This window comes from Labrus mixtus, chromosome 11, assembly GCF_963584025.1.
Source record: "Labrus mixtus chromosome 11, fLabMix1.1, whole genome shotgun sequence".
NCBI lineage: Eukaryota > Metazoa > Chordata > Actinopteri > Labriformes > Labridae > Labrus > Labrus mixtus.
The window spans coordinates 3,289,780-3,303,144 of record NC_083622.1 but is presented as its reverse complement, the minus strand read 5'-3'; the positions used below and the strand labels follow the sequence as shown (position 1 = coordinate 3,303,144).

The 13,365-nt window shown below is 40.9% G+C and overlaps 1 protein-coding gene across 2 annotated transcripts in view; it reads right to left on the bottom strand.

Annotated features, from left to right (window-relative positions):
• The window catches only part of gask1a (golgi associated kinase 1A), a 44,658-nt gene extending 34,672 nt beyond the window's left edge, over positions 1-9,986 (bottom strand). Inside the window, exon 1 of one of the 2 annotated variants that reach the window (XM_061049594.1) lies at positions 9,647-9,986. In XM_061049594.1, the coding sequence (XP_060905577.1) occupies positions 9,647-9,649 (3 nt within the window). In that variant the 5' untranslated portion in view covers positions 9,650-9,986. The remainder of the gene's footprint in view (positions 1-9,646) is intronic. The other variant, XM_061049595.1, reaches the window with a different exon arrangement.
• Between the last annotated feature and the right edge of the window lie 3,379 nt (positions 9,987-13,365).

Below are 13,365 nucleotides of genomic sequence, written 5' to 3'. Positions count from 1 at the left end.
CTCTCCGTCTGCTCTGACCTGCACCAGTACGGCGCTCTGGTTTCAGCCCCACCACAGTATCACCCGATCTGACGGGGTTAAAGATATTATATTTTTTTTATCATTAAGTTTGCATTTATATCAAATGTGTTTTCCCCTCTAAATTAATTTTGTTTTTGCAACAAACAACTTTAATCTGCTCAGTTCATCCACGCACGCGCACAGACACAAACATCAGGAGTATTTCTGACGTTTTGAAATATTAGATATTCCGTTATTTATCGGAGTTCAGCACAGACTCAGCAGCAAGCAGCTGCATATTAACATTTTTAAAATGTAGCCATGAGAAGCTTCAGTTTTGATTGGCGCATTTGCAAGAGGGGTGTGCGGACAGCGGATCTTCCCTCTCTCTTGCTCTGAAGCTGATGTGATTTAGCTTCCAGGTTCTCAGCAGCCGGCCTCAAGTGGACACTCGATGAACTGCAGGGTTTTTTTTTTTTCACTACCGCAATTACTTCATTTTTCATCTCAGGTTGCCGCTTGACTTGACACCGCGTGCCCTTCTACGACCCAAAGCCCATTTATATGTCGCATTGTCGATGCTGAGAGATATTGTACAACCCTACAACAGATGTAATGTTACTTTTTGTTTAGCGGTGGCAGCTGTCAGACCTCATCTTAGGACTCTGTGTGTGAGTATCTATGTCTGTATGATGACCTGTCTGCCATCATATGTCATTTGAGAGGCTATAGCGTGTGACGGCAGGCTATCTTCCACTCACAGGCCTTCAGTTATCCAGTGTGTTTGTGTCTCTGCATGAGAAGGGGCCCAGTTTGTGAATCCTGTCTGCGTATGTCTTGCATGTTTTTGCATATTCTGTCATTTTGAATTTTTGTGAGTATAAATACATGTTTCTGTTTTTTCTTCATGTTGGTTAGTGACAGCAGTATGGAGAGACAGCTTGAGCAGTAACTCTATCATTTTGATTGCGTGTTGTATTACAAGTGTCTCCTTCAAGCTAGGTGCTCATTTTAACATCGTGATCTGCAGCACAGGACTTGGGTTGGGAACGGGAGGGTCGTCGGTTCGAGTCCCGAAGCGGCCCATAATATGGAAGTTGTTCTGGTAGCTGGAGAGGCGCCAAGACGATTCCTGAGTACTGCCGAGGTGCCCTTAAGCAAGGTTGCTTGGTGCGTTCCCTGTGTAGCAGCCCCACTCTGACACCGCTCCACTAATACATGTCCACAGGTCCTGTTTGTGCCTATGTGTGTGAGAAGCATGTCTCTCAATAACTAAGAGTGTCAACCAGAAATTCCCTCAGTATGTCAAATTAGAATCAAAAATAAATCCAAATTCAAAAACAACGACAGCATACATTTCTCAAAACTAACTGAAACCTCAGATGTTTTCCATAAAAAACTGATGTGCCAGCCTGTTTCCTAGTATAACTAAGTCAGTCAGTACTTATGACAACCAGTCTACAATGACGAAAAGGAAAATAACTACAAGGTTTTTAAAAGGAATACAATTATAGGTTCCCTTGAGAAGATTATGTGCGTAACTTGGGTGGAAATAGTTAATATTAGACATTACATATTATTTAAGAATCGCATGTTCAAGCTGCCCCTTTACGTCCATTTAGGACAATATGGTAGATATTTAAAGGGATAGCTCGGTCATTTTTGAGGTGGTGTTGAATGAGGTACTTGACAATAAGTATATTAGCGAAAGGATACACTGGTCAGCTCCGCCCCTTTAAGGAGAGACTGTCTGGAGTGCCAGCACTGGAGCTATAGGAAATACATCGCAGACCTAAACAGCTGATCAGTAGTGCCAAAATAAAATGGCTCTCTTATGCTAAAAAAGACGACAATTATCTCAATATTGGCTCAAATTAGGTAAATAGCGTGGTATAAATGACAACGTCTGCAGCGATGAATAAACAAGCTTCACTCCAACCTGTGGCTAATATACTTACTATTGACAAGCACCTCATACAACCCCACTTTTAAAAAATACCAAACTATTCCTGACTGTCATAAATGTGCTATGTAGAGTTTTTATATATTTTTACATTTATTAATTTATTCCTTATTATCATAATTTTTGCTCATTGGTTTCTTTAATTATGTGTATGTATGTGTATATAGGTGTATGTACATATATATATATATATATATATTTTTTTTTTTGGTTTTATTATTATTATTATTATCATAACTTTTATTTATTTATTTTGTACAAGGGGTGTTTGTACTGTTGTTGTCAAGGGTGATATGTTCCCCTTCATGCACACTGCATTACTTTCTTTTACACCTTATGCTGGATGCTTGTGTGCTAATATTGCTACATGAACGTGTGTAATGTGAGATGTCTACAATTAATGCAAAAATCAATAAAAGACAGTTGAAATAAATGTGCTATGTAGAGGTAAAATATGAGAGAAGCTTGGTGAGTTAGAAGTACCATCAACAATCTTTGACTGCTTTAATGCTGAGCTGGGTACAGCCTTACACAAGTCTCATCCCTGAACACAAGTAGGATTCTTTTTGCAACCAGTCCTGTCCTCTATGAACTTGTGCGGTGATTCATCTTTAACTTCATTCCCTTTGGGGACCTTTTTTTGGGGGGGTTATTTCAAAACACGTCGTCCTATAGAAAATACAATCCATCTGACTCTCTTCTCATTGGCCTTGGCTGTTTCACATTTTCCAAAAGCTACCTCATAATAAAAAATGTATCATAGGTTGATCCACAAAACATCTCTTTCTGTTTAACCAAGCTCACCTGGAAATGAAAGAGCTTTGTTAAAAGGCTTTGTTGTGAGTGAGCAGACTTGATGGTATTTCGTCTTTGGCAAAGGAATAAGGGATCCGATGCTTTAAGTTCCTCCTCGCTGCGTGTAGAATGAAGCCCAGACATCAGGTCGCAGCTCTGAAAGTAATTACTTTGTAGCAAGAAAAATGCTTGCTCCATATGGCCGCAAAAGGGAGTGCACATGTGGTTGAATCGGTTTCCCCCCCCTGCACATTCCATTCTCATCAGAGGAAGGTGCAGCCGGAGAGAGGGGACAAAGAGGCTGACATTTCAAATTCAATCAGCGATACACAGCAAACAGCGTGGACGGACACGCCTCAAATCACTTTGCGCAACAGCGTGCTTTAGGCAGTCAAAATGTGGCTACAAGGATCTTGTCTGACTGTATTTTAAAACATTTGTACTCACATTCGAGTGTGTTGTTTTTAATCCACATCTTTCGTAAAAATGAATAAAAGAAAATGTCATGTTTCTTTTGTCTTTACAGTGATTAAATGTTTATTTAGCTAATTCTCCACCAGAATTGAAAAACCATAATTATATAGAACTGACCAGTTTGTAAAGAGACCACACACTTCTCTCTGTCTTTCTTTCAGACACAGACGTCTCCTCTCTCTCCCCGGTTTTTCTTCTATTTGTTCAACTTTGGCTCTCATTCTTCAGCTCAGCTTCCCATAACTCTGCCCTGTCCTCCTCTGGCTTTCTAGATTCATTGCCGCACAACCACCTGCAGAAACAACCGTTACAGATGTAATTTTTAATGGTGTGGCGACCAACCTGGTAGTTTCATTTTTAAAAAAACAAGCCGTGGGGATCCATACCTGCACGTACACACACACACAGAGCAGCTTGCTGGGAGTGTGTGTGCCTGAGAGGCAGATGGATAGATACTGTGAAAAAGAGAGAAAGAGAGTGACATTGCTACTCTGCAGTGTTTTTTTTTTGTTTTTTTTACAAGACTACCTCTCCTTGTCTAACTGCTCTGAGGAGACGGAGGAACACAGCCAGTGAAAACCCATCAGGGATCATAAAGCAAATGTCTTTCAGCACTGAGCTGTAGAACACCTCCAGTATAAAAACCACCGCAGACTATAAACAGCACTGTGTTACCATACTTACTCCAGCCTTTATGTGTCACTCTGTTTATTCCCAGTTAACACCCCCCCCCCACCTCTCTCTCTACCTTCTCCTTCATCTCTGTCTGTCTTCCTCTTTCACCACCCACCACTTGGTTTACTTAAACAAGTCACACTGAACATCATGAGTGTTTCAAAGATACACAAGCTGCCTCCGCACAGAGACGAGCAGCAGATGGCTGTTTGGACAGTGTCCCCTCCTGGAGTTGTACTCACGGCAGACTGAGTTATCTCTGAATCACTGTCACTGAGATCTCGCCTATTGTTCTCTGTCCAGTTGATCAAAGGCCTGATGTTCGCAAAGCTTCAGACAGCAGCAACTCATTTATTCTGCACTATGCTCACACAAGACCACAGGTTGTAGGACTCCTAAGCCAACGAGACACGTGCATAACATCGGCAAAGAGCTAAGATGTATTGTTTTTTTGTGCTTAAAGGGAGCCAAATTTGACAAAAAAATATATATATATCTCTTCACAAAGAGCTTCAAAGCAAACCTGTGGGCATTTCACAGGTGAAATTAATAACACTAATTATAATGACTGCAATCCAGTCAGGTGAACCTGTCTCTGAGCCCTTCTGTTGTAGCAGTCGTCTCCCGGGAACTGTTCCTGTGACTCATCATTAGTGTCATTAATTAGACTCCTTCTTCCTCTGCTGTGACAAGGGTCTGCTGTGGAAAAGCTCTATCAGGCCTGGAAATCATTTATTAGCTATGGGTGAAGATATCGGCTGCTGACAATGACTGTTTATATCGAAACTGTACTGAAATCTTGCACTTTAATGGACCTACTAAAAAAAAAGCAGTCAAATCCAGCTAAAGAATATATATAAGTCTTATTACGGCTTTTGCTGTGTAGCATTTCTCAAACAGATGAAGTCTTCCAATCAGCTGCTTCTGATCAGCTTGTTTCATGCTTATCTCGTCAGATCATAAAACAGCAGCTGTCCAAAAACAACTGCCACAATTGACATCCTGAAGACACTTGCTTTTACAATTCATCAATGACTTAATGTTACATAGGCTGAAAAAAAACAATATTATTATGTCCTCCTATAGGTCATTTGCATAGACTGTGCATGTTAATGGAAGAAGCCTGAGTGACGTCCCCCATCTGTTCCCGCTCCTGAGGCTCATCGGCAGCAGCTGGAAGTCCTGTCTCAGCCCAACTTTCAGTCAACCGAACGACAGGCTGAGAGCTGGAGCTGAGACGAGACCTATTTGGTTTTTTAGTACCAGGCTGTAAACATGTTCATTTTGGCGTTGTGGTGTGTATGTGACTTTCGGAGCTAGCCTCAAGCGGTCACTGGACGAACTGCAGGATTTTGCACTGCCACACTGGCTTCATTTTTCAACGCCAGAGGTTGCCGCTTGGTAATTTGCAGTACAAAACAAAAAACAAACACACTATCAAGACTAAGGAAAACAATTGTACAACAGAACAATATTCCAAAACCACATCACATTGCTATCCAGTATGGTGTTTGGAAAGTCAACATGTGGTTTCCAAATTGTTTTGAGGCCTGGCAGTCCGATGTTGCATTTGGTTAAAAATAATAATCCAAGGTCATAGAGGTAACAAATACTGTTCTCAAAAATATAATCATCAGACATTCAAGATGCATGTAAATGCTGAGGATGGGTACTCGAGTACTTGTTGTTGCATGGTTGTTATAAGCTGGTTCAGCTAGCGTTACATGTGTAACTGAGCTTCCTGGGTTAGCCGAACTGAATATACGGAGTCAGAAAATAATAAACGGTACGCAGAGGTGTAACTGTTCTGGCTACAGTCTCACCTCTAGGGACACATAACTCCAAATGTGAATGCAAAAAAAAACGTTTTTTTTAAAGACATAGATATGCGGTAAACTTGCATGTCAAAGAAATAGTTGAGAGTTAACCACATTAACGATGAGGATAAAGCACAAGGAAAAACCAGCAAAGACAGACAACAGGCGGTCTCACTTCACATCATGTTCTTACACTAGACTTTGTTGTGATGATAGCAGAGCTAACAATTAGTATAAAACTCATGATCACAGTGCAGTCCCCAGTGTATTCTCGAGTCCAACACCCTTCTTTGTCCATGTCCACAGACTTCCAGTGGTGACTGCAGTAGGTTCACGGCTCTGAGGTTGATCCGCTTCTGTTTCCTCTCTGCTCATTTTGCAGGAACGCTGCTCATTTCCAGGTGACACAAGCTGAGTTTCCATGGGTCATTCATAATGCAACAAGGCCAGAAGTGCTCAGCCTTTGGTCATCCATATATTAATGTGTGTGTCTGTGTGCAGGAGGTTCTGTGTGTGGGAAATGTGCGTGCATTGTGACCTACTGAGCTTGTGTGCTGCCTCAGGCAAAACTGTTAATTATGTCAAGAAACCTGAGTTTAAAAATGAGGCTGACGTTTCCTGTCATTTAGAATTGCCAAGCTCATTTAACTGAGAGAAATGCAGGTATGATTGCTTTTGCATGGATCATTTCCATTATAAATGGCAAACCAGCTGCTCCTAGCATCTCCCAGTATGTTTGTTTGTCTGGTAGCAATGTACAATATTTCCTAAACTACTGAAAGGCTCAAGAAACACAAATCCACAAGAGTCTTATATGTACATAAAAGTAAGGGTATTTATCTGACTTCATTACACTAAATACAAGCCACATTTACCTGGCAAGTCCAGAAAAACATCTTATTTGAAGATATAAAATGCAAAAAAAACAAGGCCAGAATTGCTTGTAATAAGTAAAAGTATCTGCAAATGCAGCAAGACACTAAACTTAAGTTTCATTAATAGAGATATTAAGGAAAGAGGCACTGGTCGCATGTTATGAACGCCATCAACCCTGCAGTGAATTTTCCAGAATATTTCCTGCTGTGTTCATACGCCTGAGGCTGGTAGGAAAGCTGAAGTTTCGCTTACCTTTGGAGATTCTGGAACATTTTAGGAGTTTTGTGCATGTGTGAAAAAAACACCTTATACGACCTCCTACTAAAGCAAGTGAGACTATCAGGAAGGTGATTCATGTTTTATGGTTTCTTTATTGCATGCCAGCGCCTCCATCAGTTTTGCGTTCTACAGGAATTTACAGGGCGCAGACCTTAAGATCCTTTCCACATCAAAGATTCACTGACAGTATTAGCCTATATACGCTATCCCATTAAAAGATGGTTTTAGGTCAAACAATGCTACACACAAATGCAGAGGACAATATCAGTCAGGAGATAAGTCGTACCGACTACAGCGGTCCTCTTGAAACTCCCACAAAGTTGCTTTAAAACGTGGAGTTTAGGACAAGATTTCAGAGCAACCAAAGAGCTCTGGGTCCTAGTGCCATCTGATGTAGATGTGGTGTGTGTGTGTGTGTGTGTGTGTGTGTGTGTGTGTGTGTGTGTGTGTTTGAATGAAAGAGAGAGAGAGAGAGAGAGAGAGAGAGGGAAGAAAGAAACAAAACAAGTGTGCTTCTTTAAAAAGAATCTAAGGCAGTGTGTGAAGGCATGTGGGAAAGACTCCAATCAGTGAAAGCAAAGTCCTCCACCTTCTGTTTTTCTTTCTCTCTCCCTCTCTCTCTCTCTCCACACAGACGTGGACGTGGACGTGGACGTGGAGCAAAGGAGCAGGAAAAGCCCAGCTGAGAACACAATGAGTGGCAGCAGGGCAGCAGCAGTCCCTGGTGTTAAACATACAAAGACCAACTATGTCGGTCTGGAGGGTTTTTTTGTGCCCAGAAATGAATTCCATTGTGGGTCCAGTAACTGAGGAGGTAGTCAGACAGCGGACTGGACGGGAAATGTACATGTCAAACAAATGCTTCAAAGTAACGGTAGCTGTTGGCTGCAGCATTACAAAGTAACTCTTGACACCCCTCCATTTCTCACCTTCATGACATCAGCGTTCAACAACAACCTAAATCATTGTAGTCTGTTTTTTTTTTTGTTTTTTTTCACAAATCCAATTAAGCTTCAACAGAGACTAAAGAATCTTCAGTTTGCTTTTTAGTCAGAAAATGTCCACAAAGATTAAAATCAGCATGACAAAGAAAAGAAGAAACAAGAAAAAAGGAGGAGAAAGAGAGAGAGAGAGAGAGAGAGAGAGAGAGAGAAGGAAACAGGGAAAATAGAAAAGTTAAAGAAAGGAAAAGAAAGGAGAAGACTGGGCAGAGACTTCCTCCATGTGGCATTTCAAACCAGGAGTCTGTCTGCTCTGCATATGGAACCAATTTGAAATGTGAGACAGACGCTTTGAAAGACAGATAGGGAAACAGTGTTTTTACTTTCAAAGCAAACAATTATCCAACTTTATATACACACAAAGAAGTCCTGGCAGAATGCATAACTCGCCACAGACGATCATTTGATACTTGTATGTAAAAATCTCGATAGAAGCTATTTGCATACAGTAACTGTTTGTACTTTCTTCCTTTCTGTATGTTGACTCAGTTTCCATTTATGCCTTAGATAAACAAACAGATTAACAGACAGACTGGTTCTGACTTATATTTCTGAACTGTAAATATCAAGACGTTATCTAAACAAAATGTCCCAAAAATATTTAAAAAATTGTTGAAAGGGACAATCGATTGTTTTGACAGACGACAGAGATTCAGAGATAAATCGAGTTTAAACAGGAACCTTCAGTTCCAAAATGTTTGGCCTATATTGTGGACTGCACAGACACATCAGTATTGCCATACACTGTATTGAAACACTGGTGTCATCAACTAGTTTATCCTAAGGTTGTGAGGAATTTTGGTTACTTTTCGATACCTAAACTAGATGACAATGACGAGATAAAAGAGTACATTTATTACTTCAGTCAGTTAACTTTGTTTTTTGGGAAGACAGTGGAGAAAAATAAAGAAGTAATTAAAGTCCTTGTTTGGTACTCAGGTCAAATGTTTATAGTTGATTTCATCTGATCACTGAGCTAACCTGTCTGTATACTAGTTGTTAGATGAAGCCCAGATGGGTGGCATGACTCCCACTTTTAAATCTGAGACAACCACTGGGCCAACCCGTCCAAAACTATGATTGGCTATTTGCCTTGTCAGAGGAAGCACTTGTAATAACTTCACTATTTAAACTGTTTTGCAAGAGGTTGCTTGTAGCTTTCATTGCATTTCAATGTGGCACATTTCCTTTGTCAGTACTTTAAGTCAGAACTTAGGACAACCTTTGTCTTCTTGAGTCCTAAAAGATTTAAGTAAAGGAGAAATATGTTGCTACTCTGACGTGTGAATTATACACAGGAATACAACATCCATCCATTGTCTCCTTGGGGGGTCGGAAAGGGGCTTGTGGCCAGTCAATCACAGGGAAGTTCCTTTCATTACACACAGAAGTTATGATTGGTGGGGATATAAAGACGGCAGCTTTATTAGTGTGCACAGAAACTTCATGCCAACCCTGCAAAACTTTGTGCCCAAGTTGGCCACCACAGTCAAAAAGAGTCACTTTTATACGCCCCTGATGATGAAGCCCATTGACCTAGATATCAACTTAGAAAAAGATAAACTGCTATGTAAGGCCAGTTATGACTTGCTACAGTAATTACCTGGAATACAGATGAAAACCCTACAGTTTGGCTCACATGCACAGCTCCACATTCTGCACACTCAGCACTCTGCTGAGCTCAAACTTTTTCAAATGTTCCTTCGTATTTTTCCACACACACAGCGGATGAAACGTTGGCATGAAAAAATAAAAAAAAGACTCACCATCCCTGGTCGAGTGCATTCCTCTCCAGCCACTTTAAATCCGTCATCTATCACAGCGACATCCCGTCGACCCAAATTGCTTGATGGATCTCCACGCGAACACTGGACAGCCGGTGGTCCTGAAGTTGCAGCCGCGCGCTAACTCACCAGACAAAAAAAAACTTTCCACCGATAACCGAACACAAGCTGCTGTTTTTGAAAAGTTTCTTCAGTGACAAAGGTAAAATCAACATACGGTGGCTTTCTTTGCTTCAAAACTAAAGTTTGATCTGCGGGCTGTCGCGAGCCCAGCCTCTCCTCCCCCCTGGGAACGCGCTGCTCCACGCGAGCGTCTGGGAAATCTGCTTTCAAAGTAAAAGCCCCAGTGTTTACGCAGGAAGGCAGTCTGCTTGGGAGTGAAATCTGATTCTTCTTCCCCTCTCTTTACAAAAAAGTTTCTCCCTGCTGCCAGATAAACCAAGGCAGACTTTGATGTTGGGAATAACCCAGCCTACACTGTCTCGAAATTTTTTTAAAAAAAGGCGATTAAAATATTCTAAGGAAATGTTTTGGACAGTAAATAAAATCTACATATATATACTACTATCCCATATCCAGCCGCTTGGAAAATTCTGGTTTAGGGTTGTCACATTTGTGATAAAAAGCAGAAGTTGGTTAGGCTAAATTATTGAATTCACAGTGATTTGGAAAATAAGGTCAGTAAAACAAAAAAAGGTGAATTTTCTTGCCTGATGAATCAAAATAATAACTTAGCCATTGCTGTGATACCAAATACATAAAATGACATGCCCTTATTGGTGTGACATCACGTAATTGGGCGGGGCAAGCATCAAACAGGAGGTTGTCCCTTAATTGCATGAAGTGAGGAAATTGCATTTGCTAGTTTTCCTCTCATGTTAAGGTCATTGAATTGTCAAAGCTGATGAGCTGCTGATGGAAACTTGAATGTGATGTTCAGTATACTACTGCAACAAAAGCAGCTCACTGGAGGGATTGCATATCTCCTCTGGCCTGGGGACACATAGGCATCCCCCAGGAGGAGCAGGAGACCCTTGGGGGGGAGATGGAAGTCTGGGGAAATAGCTTAGCCTGTTGCCACCGCGACACAGCCCCAGATAAGCGGAAGATAATGGGTGGATGGATTAAATTAGGGACAGAGGTGCCAAATGATAAAGTGAACACCTGACGTGTCCAATCAAGACTGTATAAGAAATGGTTAACTGCCTCCCAGTGTACAAAAATGAAGCCAAAATAAATGCCCCCTTTCATGGGCTCTGACATTTACTTTGGTGACATCTTTTGGAAACGTAGCTAAAAAAAAAACACATTTTATTTACTGACAACAAACTGCAAAAGACCCCTGAGGTTGACACAGTCCACAAAAGAACAGAATATTGTGTTGATTGAAGCACACACTGACGGTTATGGAAAGTTCAATGACTCTTGTGTTTGTGCTCACGGTTTCTCCTCTACTCTGCTAAACCAATTCACACAGGTGCTGCAGGAGCCTCACTCATCAGCAGTCAGCTGTCAATCATGGCATGTTATACCTTTTTATAGCATCAAATGAAAAATGAAAAATGAACTCAGAAAAAAAGATGATTTCAACAAAAAGCATGATATCAAACCATTTGAGAAAACATTTATTTTACTTTAATCTTCCACCTATTTCCATACTCTGTTTACATGGAGGAGTTGGGGTTTATGACATATTCTGCAGCCAGTCAGCAGGAGGAGAAGAATGAAACTTGGTGGGAAAGAGACATTATCACCACTGAGGTGCCATAACCATCCAGCCCCTCACTGCCCCACTGGTGCTTCAACAGATTAGACTCTATCTTGTCAACTTCAAGATTCAAGATTCAAGATTCAAGATTTGTATTTGTCACATGCTCATACAGATGTGCAGTGAAATGTAAAAGACTTCCAGGTATTACTGTATGTTATTACTTTTTCCTTAAAAAGGCATGCTATAAGTCCATATGGGTTAAACACAATAATAATACAAATCCTGCGAATATCTTTTTATTTGTTCTCCCTTTCCACCTACAGTTGAAAAATCACAGGACTGCTTAAAGTTGATCAACTAATTCCATTTACTGACAGGAAAAAAATATGCATGCAACTTAAAACAGGGTCAGTTAATCAAGGTATCTTATGAGGACGACCTCTCACATGATGGTTTCCTATGTACTGTAGTTATTATTTTTATAGAAGGTGTATGGTGCCCCCTTGTGTTCAAAGCATTTTTTTGTGCTCACGATTACTGGTTTATTGTAAACCCAGCAGATCCTGACATAACCAGAACACGTCATGCCCTTCTCTTCTACAGATTAAAGACATATCAGGGACAACAATTTCAGAAACTCATTCATATTTGCAGATTTTGAGTTGATCGTCGATTTATTTGGGAAGATGTCTGTATCCTTTTTTTTTTTTTGAGAGTGCTTTTGATCTACTCTAACTGCTCTGCTTTCAATGCACAAAGAAAATACAGGGGCTGATCATAACTGGTACCAAGTAAAGAATCTGAATACTGCTTGGAAAAGAAAAGAAAAACATTGAAATGTAAGGGATAACACAAATGAACATGAGAAAAATGCATTTGGGATCAACTGTGTCAAAATATAATATGATATAAAGATAATTGTCACAATAGTGAGGTGACAGGACATTCTGTATGAGTGCTTTTATCTCTAGAAAGATATCTTTAAGTGCACACTTTTCCAGCAGTGTTTGTAGTATAAGAGACACCGTCGGTGTGTGCTGTGGGATGTGTTGAAGAAAAATAACCTGTAGATGGCGACGTCAGTGTGTTTTGAAACCGAAGCAGGAAACTCCACACAGAAAGTTGCCTGTGATTATTTTTGACATTCTCATTTTGACCACGATGAAGGCCGCAAGCCAAAATGCTTCACACTGCAAGAGTTGCTGCGTGAATCTTTTAGACCTCTGGACGGCTTTTACTCTCTATGCACCTTGGTAATAAAGTTGTGCCAGAAAACTCTACTCTGATTCTCATTTTAACATTGATAAAGTCCATGCCAAGGTTAGTAACCTGCCAGTGAAAGAGCCTGTTGTTGATGTATACACACATAGCCTTTACTCTGTCTGTTTATCTACTCTTACTTAAAATACATCACAACATCATCTGTGCTTTGGATAAGCCGTCATTTAAATTCAGAGTTAATTGAGATGGATAACTGTACATGTTGGAAAGTGCTACCACTAGAGTGCGCCAATGTTTATCCTCCTTGGTAAGATTTTGTCACTAACACTTGTCTGAAAACAACTTCCAGGCATGTACATGTATATGCAAGGAAAGTGGGTGTAATGGTGCGTGGGGACACAAAGAAAACCCCAGATCACAGATGCAGAGTGTGTGAAACATTGTTAAAGCACAAAGCTCGGTCGACTCATCTCATCTGGTCTTTGACCTCTCCCCTCTCTGCTGCCTAACCGCCTACTCACTCATTCCCGATGTTCAGCTCTACTGTCCTTCTGTACAATCAGCTGCTTCATCTGACTCGGCTGACCTCTGACCCCTGACCCCTGACACCACAGCCATGCAACCTCGACGGCTAACACTGTATGACATTTCGGATGAACAAAAGAATCACTAGATTGGACGTTCAGCTTTAACACAAGCTGGGATTTTTGTGCAGCCGAGAGCTCGTCCAATGAGGTCTCTGAGTGTGTGTGTGCTCGTACAGTAGAGT